A 7,551-nucleotide genomic window follows, 5' to 3' on the forward strand; every position below is an offset into this window, starting at 1 on the left:
GAACCACGAGACTGGTTAGAAAGTCTACCCCCTTAAAAAGGAGCGGACTTCTCAGACTTACATTTCTAGTTCTTGAGAAGTAGATAGACATGTAGCCTTTGACATTGAATATATCACTCTTTTTTTTTGTGCCTACTGAGCTTCTGTGAGCTTGATGGGATCTCGTCGATCTTGGCTATCTCGAGTTACAACTTGAAAGTCATGATAGTCTGAATGTTGGACTGAGATCTTCATATGGGCTTTGGGATTGATCCAGTTCCGAGCGGGGTGCTTCGTGAGACATCTTTTGACCCAGTGCGTAGGTTCTCCAGAGTGGACATACACCTTCTTATCGTCAGGTATAAGGATCCTTAGGGGACATCCATTGGCATAGCTTACAGTAAAAACACACATTCCTTGTAGGGGTACTCTGCAAATTTTCTCTCGACCTATGAAACTTCCTGGTTGACAGAACAAAGTGCTTGTTCAGGAGTGAAACGTAACCAAGAACTGTTGTTTGTTTGATGGTCTTCAAATGCTTTCTTCCTCTTCTTGTTGTTGCCTTGCTTTCTATGCTCATCTTCTGCACCTAGAGCTTTAACGATCTGTAGCAGACTTTCCATATTCTGAGCCATATTTTGAAAGATCTGAGTCTGCATCTCCAAAAATTGTTCCTTGTGGTATCTACTGGATGTTGTTGTTATTGTTGTTGGTACCTTTACCAAGCTGATCTTTCTTTGTGTTCACCATCTGATCGGGATTGAGGCAGGAAGTTAGGGCAAGAATATAAGGGACTAGAAAGAGAAAACCCAGCTATACTATTAACTATAGAGATATATAAGGAACGTCGCTGTTAGCAGATGCTAAAGTATCATACAACGCATTCCAGCACTCAAACAGAAAAGCCGAATCACACAAGTTACACAACACAAACACACGACCTAACATCGCTCTAACGATTCCTACGATTGGGGAAAATCCTCCTATAACTCGAAGAACTAAAACTGGGAGCAGCGCAGAGGTAGATCTTCATGTATTCAGTGTTGTGGTAGATGAATCTTCCTTGTCGTGATGGATCTTCATCTTTATCATATAAATCTTCACTCAAGGTAAGAGCGCCAAGAGAGATCTTCAAGTGCATCCTCCTCAAACAGAGTAACTAGGATAGTTCAACAACTAATAGTTTGAAAGGAGGAGTGTTGGAAATTCATTTTTCTCAAAAGAGTGAAATAGGTAAGTAGAGAGAGAAACTGAGAGGTCAGAAAACCATAGGGATGGGTTTTTCAAAATAAGCTTTTAAAATATGATCTTATGGCACGACCATTCTACCTAGGCTTGCGTTCTACGGTCAATATGGCTCTGATACCATCTCTGTCACACCCGATTTTAACGGCCAAAACCAGATACGGCTTATGTGTGCCCAGGATGTTCAACACACATAAGGACGTCACAGGTGAAGTAACAAAAACAATACTTTTATTAAATAAACGTTAAACACTTCCAGCAATTGACATATATTATTTTCTATAAAGATATCTGCAGTGGAAAAGAAGCACTGGTGCCCAACAACACTGCAGGCAACTGACCGGGAGACACGCGCCTAGAACGTCACTATCTCGTCTTGATAGTCTTCAACATCTTCACTCACTGAGCAGCAGCATACATGTCGCATGGTATAGGGAAAATAGCAAGTGTGAGTACATAGAGTACTCAGTAAGTGTGGAAAAAAATAATGATATGCAGACTTATATCAAGAATAAGCTAACACATGGTATATTTACGTAAATGCGAGTAATGAAAACACATTTGGACTCAAAAGTATTAAGCAATTATTAAGTGAATGTAACCCATACAATTCAGCATCCAGTATACAAGGCTCCCCACCTTGCACACCATAACCTTCTAGTACTCCCTGTACTATAACCAAAACCATCTAGTACTCCCTGTACCAGGATCATAACCACAACCATCTAGTACTCCCTGTACCAGAACCATAACCACAACCCACTAATCATGTGAGGATTCAAGTCTCTCATATCCGTGAGCACGGCTGTTATAACAGTTTTACACTCTGCAGAGGTTGTCCAGCTTTCTCCACGAGTCAGTGAATTCCATGTTGCCGTGTTCTCGAAACACTTAACATACGCCAGTGGTGTGCCATCAAGAATCACTATATGACATTTGCCACTAATCAGAGACTAATCCAGTATGTGTCTGCCCACTAGGTTTCACCGTCATGCTTTACGCAAGCTAAGCTCCTACCCAGAAGCCCCATTTTGTGCTGACCCAACACACACTGGATAGACTCTAATCAGTATGTCACACCTTACCCATATCAGCCTCGTGGTTGGTACGTTACTTCTTGGGTTGTCGCTCCACGAACTGGTCCTTACTTAGGTTACTTGAGCAAACACTAAACCAACATCATAACCACTTTGCTCAAGGCCTAAGGTTCCATGTTTCTAGACCATTAACAAATTAACCATTATCGTTCCATATGTTAACTAGTCAAGATTATGATACTTCCCAACATCCCAAAAGCATGGCTAAGCAATCTACCCAACAAGAATACCTAACCATAAACATCTAGGTTCCAAGGAATGATAAGGGAAAATCTAAAAAAAACTCTAACATAGGTGACTACCCATCATATTGACAAACAATGCATGCAATTTTGTAAAATAAAACATTTAAAAACATAGGTTCAATATGATCAAGGACACTTGCTTTTTTCCAATGCTGCTCAGTGTTGTCGAAATCTTGGTCTTGAAGTCACTCGAACTGCTCCAGAACGTTATTGACTAATCGCAAGAACTACCGACATACAACACAAAGAAAACACTAAGAACAACATACCGAACAACATACCAAACATCATTAAAACACTTTAAAAACAATATGATTGGATAGGGATGATTTTAGAAATATTTAGACGCAAGAATCGTCTAAATCAAAGTTAAGATGAAAAGAGAACAACTTTCGAGAGATGGATTAGACTGAAAAAGAAATGCTGATTTTCCGGTCTGCTAGATCGAAAATTACAAATTTTGGACAAAAATATATTTAATTATAACTTGGATAAATAAATCACTACATCTACCATTAAATTTACTCCTATAACATGACACTTTTTATGAATTCTAGTGATGTATAGTCACAAACAGTAATGGTCAAATTCACAATTCGAGACCATAAAAATTCAAAAATGTCAAATTGAAAAGAACAGAGGAAATATCATACTTCTAGAGTTCAGAAGTCTTAAGGGCGACTGTTTTTTTTAGTTGTTACTGATTCCTGTTTTATTTTATTCTAAAATTTTTGTATCTGCTGTTACGTTTCCAAAAATCGGTCAGTTACTGCCTGTAACAGACCAAGTTGACCTGAACAGCCATAAAACAAGTTGTTTGTGTAGGAGTTGGCATACATGAAACGAGGTACTAAGTGATCCTCGGCCATTCGATCAACAGTAGAGGAGTTAGATTATTCGCAGCTAGCCCATCAGTCCAACCGCATGGATAGCGGGGAAAGAAATCTCATACTCGGCCCATCACCCAAATTCTTCCCTATCCAGTGAGCATCCTGTTAGAAACCCCATTGGTTAAAAAATCTTTCCTTCTATCATATTTTCCCACCACGGTTGAAACAAATTGGGTTCATATTAAGTTCTCTACACCAAGTAATGAAGTCATTCATGAAGATTTAGAAATTGAAAGAAAAAATATCAAAATCACATCAACCATTGATCGAACTTCAAGAAAGACAATGTTCTAAATGGAGGACAACGCAACGCGGAGATGCTTTGCGCCACCCTGCCGCTGTGATCTGAACATAACAAAAAAGCTGGGCGGTCAAAGTGCCCAGGTGATCCAAGGCAACAATTAATATGGCTAGGCAGAGGTGAAACCAAAAATTAGGGGGCAATTATTTATATAGAGAGTATCCATTGTAGTATGAATAACAAACATAGGTCACATAACAATCAACATATGTTTCTCTTCTCTCCTACTTAAAAATCTCTCCTACTTAGAAAATTAGTAATGCATCTATCGTCAGCCTTTTCTACCCCGCTCTGTCCGCCCAATCGCCCATCCGCCCACACTCCTGCCACGTCCACGTTTCACCCCCTGACAGTTCGTTCTCCATGCACGGGAGGGAAGAAATCCAGGAGACGGGTGGCGGTGACGGTAAGGGGGTGAAGGGTTCGAAGCGGTGGGCGAGGAGATGCGTGCACTTTCCCCTTCACTTGAATAAATTGTTAGTTTTGTGCACCCTCTTCGCTCCCTCAATCCCTCTCCATCAATCAGTGGAGTGCTTTGTACTAATCGCGAACGAACAATAAATTATCGCGTGGTTAAATTAAATAGTGGCAGCACCGCCGTTCGGTGACTCAGCCTTGACTTTGAAGCGTGGCTCCGCGGTGTCAGCCGCGACCCTCTGGTTTCTGGCTTGATTCGCTGGGGGGACGCGCATTCGTCGGCCCAGCGCGATGCAGCAGCAAGGTAAGGTCGAATCCCATGGCACCTCACTTCAAAGTTGTAATCTTTCGATGTTTTGCGTGGTCTCTGAATCCAATTTTAGTTCTCAAGAACTAGTATCCCTATTAGACAGTGTGGTTGGGTGGTGAGGGACGCAGGACCAGCTGAAAGGTGCCTCCTTTGAGATGTCCGACGCCTCTCTTATCAGGGGAATTTAGGGTTTTGCATTTGACCATAAATTCGTATATATTACCAAATTAATGGTCGTTAATGATCCACTTAGTGCTTTAAATCACGATCCATTGAGTTGTCATGTCTTTGGCATGCTGCTATTTCCTATCTCTTATGAGGAAAGATTGCTGCCTTTTGTTTTATAGCTTCAGGCTTCAATATACACAAGCTAGAACATGAAGTGAAGACCCGCTGGCTGAAGCCTCACGAAGTTCTGAGGATATTACAGAATCATGAGTGGCTCACGGTGACACATAAGCCCCCTCATAAGCCACCGAGTAATAAAAGCAGACTTTGGTTTTATCTTGTTTATATCTGATTCAAGCTTGCGCTAACTTGCTTTAACCATGAATGTGATTCACCAAGCCAATTCTAAAACTGCAGTTGGTTCTTGGTTTCTTTACAACCGTAGAGTACTTCGGTACTTCCGAAATGATGGATATGAATGGCAAAAGAAGAAGAATAGGAAGACCATTAATGAAGCCCATGAGCGTCTTAAGGTCTGTTTATCTATCTTTTGTTTAACAGTCACGTTCACTTCTAGGTTAAAGATCTTTAAAAAACTAATAGATTTGGTTTGTTAGTCAGAATATGTTTGGGAGTGATCAGTGATCACCCTAAAAGGCAATAAGCTATCGAGAGGTATTTGTTGTTAGAACTGAATTAGGAAAGTGTATAGCAATAGAATCTTGCGTATCGAGATGAGATGCCTAGCCAATATGATTTCTGCTTCGGTGCTGGAAATTTCAGGTTGATAACATGGAAGCACTAAGTTGCTACTATGCTCGTGCAGACAAAAATCCTACATTTCAGAGGTGGATATATTGGATACTTGATCCGTAAGAGTACTTTACTTTTTTTGTATTCTTTCTTGTTCTAAAAATCTTCATATCAATTTTTCTCGTGCTCTGGGTCTCTTCATTCATGGAGCAACTAATGACCATTTTATCTTCGTCACACTCACACCATGGGGTATTTTTATCTTGTGCTATGCAATAGTGTTTTTTCATTCTTTTTTGCATTTGCTCATTATTACAAGTTATGCATGTCAATGATTCGGTGTACTTGTGTTACTTAGAATCTTGTGCTATGTTTTGTTGCTCAAAAATTATAAAACTTTTTGTACATGTTCCATAATCAATGTGCAACCCATTTTAATTTAATTAACCCAAAAATACTGTGTAAAATTTAAACTAAATTCTCCAAAAAAGACTACTTTTATAACTTATAGCAATTGTTAGGGCTCAAATAAATTTCTAAAAATATGATAAAATTCACTAATGTTCTTATTATGTGATGTGATAATTTATAAAATTATTGTCAGCCCTAGATTATGTGGTAAAAAAGTGGGTTCCTTTGTAATGCACTATTTATATGTATTTTTATAATTTCATGTGATATTCTTCTTTTAACTTAATTTGAATTCAAACATATATAAATCTAGTGCTAAAAATAATTTTAGAAATTATCACATCACATAAAAAGAATACTAGTGAATTTTACCATATTTTTAGAAATTTATTTGGGGCCCTAACAATTGCTAGAAGTTATAAAAGTAGCCTTTTGTAAAGAATTTTAGTTTAAATTCTACACAGGATTTTTTGGTGAATTCAATTAAAATGGGTTGCACATAGATTATGGAATACGTACAAAAAGTTTTAGTATTTTTGGAGTAACAAAACATTACTGTTTTGAACAGAGAAGGTAGTAAGGAAATTGAACTTTGGAATACTGTTCACCGCGGTTACTGTTCATGCACTGGGCGTACCGCCACTACCCGCCCTATGAAAGGGCGGTAGGCTACGGGTGAACTGCTTACCGCCTTCTCGGTGGCGGTAAGGATCTAACCGTCCTACAAGAGTGCGCTAGGTGCTTATTTTCGTAAATCTTTTCATCCGAAATATATTTAAATAAAATTTTATGTTAAAAATATAAAAATAAAAAAGTGGCAACGTCGTTGGGGGTGCAAGCCCCCAGCCCACCGTGTCTTTGCCACTGTGGCTAGGCATAGTAGGGTGGAGCGTCACATGGGTCAGCTGGATGGTAGGAGAAGTAAGAAGAGAAGGTGGTGGTGCACAAGGAGGGATGAAGTGATGGTGAGCCATCTTGCTCAGGGTCCTGAAGCAGAAGCGGCTACCGCTGCTGAGAAGTGAGAAGACTCCATGCTGCCCTAGCCATTGATTTCTGCCTCACACCAACCCATCATTGACCTTTTCTCCAGCAGCATGTTACCCAACTAAAACAACTTAGTCAATGCCAGTCTGCCAAATAGTCACCAAGTCCCGTGACTTGCTTAACTAGTTGAGTTGAAGGCCATTAGTCACCAACCTAGGCCAACCAGATGACTATCGGTGATTAATAAATGATTAGGCAATGACTTGATGACAATGCTCCATGAGATAGAAGACCTATTGCAGGTGTACAAGTATATATGCAGATATTCATACTACAGCAACAACAACAAAGTTTTCATCCCAAGCAAGTTGGGTAGGCTAGAGATGAAACCTTAAAAATCCAAAAAAAGATGATGAGAAAACAATAATAATAATAATAATAATAATAATAATAATAGTAAAAATACGTAGATATTCATACTAAAAAAAAGGTCTAATGAAGGAATAGGAATAAAATGGGCGGGGAATCTGATTTTTCTTTAGGCTGGAGGGATATTTCTACTAATTGAAGGATAGTGCACATTGGATGAGTAGGCATAAGCGAGTTGATGAAGTGGTAACAGTTATCCCAACCAACTTTCAATATGGAGCATATTTCAGGGACTACCCTAGAACACCCAAAATGATAGTTAACTGGAAACCAAAACCTAAAATGTCATCTAATGAGAACCGGATCGGAGGTGGTAACAATT

General features: G+C 39.3%; 1 protein-coding gene across 1 annotated transcript; it reads left to right on the forward strand.

Moving 5' to 3' along the window:
* Positions 1–4,389: 4,389 nt before the first annotated feature.
* LOC133903828 (calmodulin-binding transcription activator 4-like) lies at positions 4,390–5,528 on the forward strand. The gene is made up of 4 exons (XM_062345294.1): positions 4,390–4,478; positions 4,832–4,963; positions 5,070–5,185; positions 5,436–5,528. Exons 1-4 carry the CDS (start codon positions 4,466–4,468, stop codon positions 5,526–5,528), a joined length of 354 nt encoding a protein of 117 aa, XP_062201278.1. The 5' UTR covers positions 4,390–4,465.
* Positions 5,529–7,551: the final 2,023 nt, after the last annotated feature.

The sequence above is a fragment of the Phragmites australis genome, chromosome 2 (genome assembly GCF_958298935.1).
Source record: "Phragmites australis chromosome 2, lpPhrAust1.1, whole genome shotgun sequence".
NCBI classification, from domain to species: domain Eukaryota; kingdom Viridiplantae; phylum Streptophyta; class Magnoliopsida; order Poales; family Poaceae; genus Phragmites; species Phragmites australis.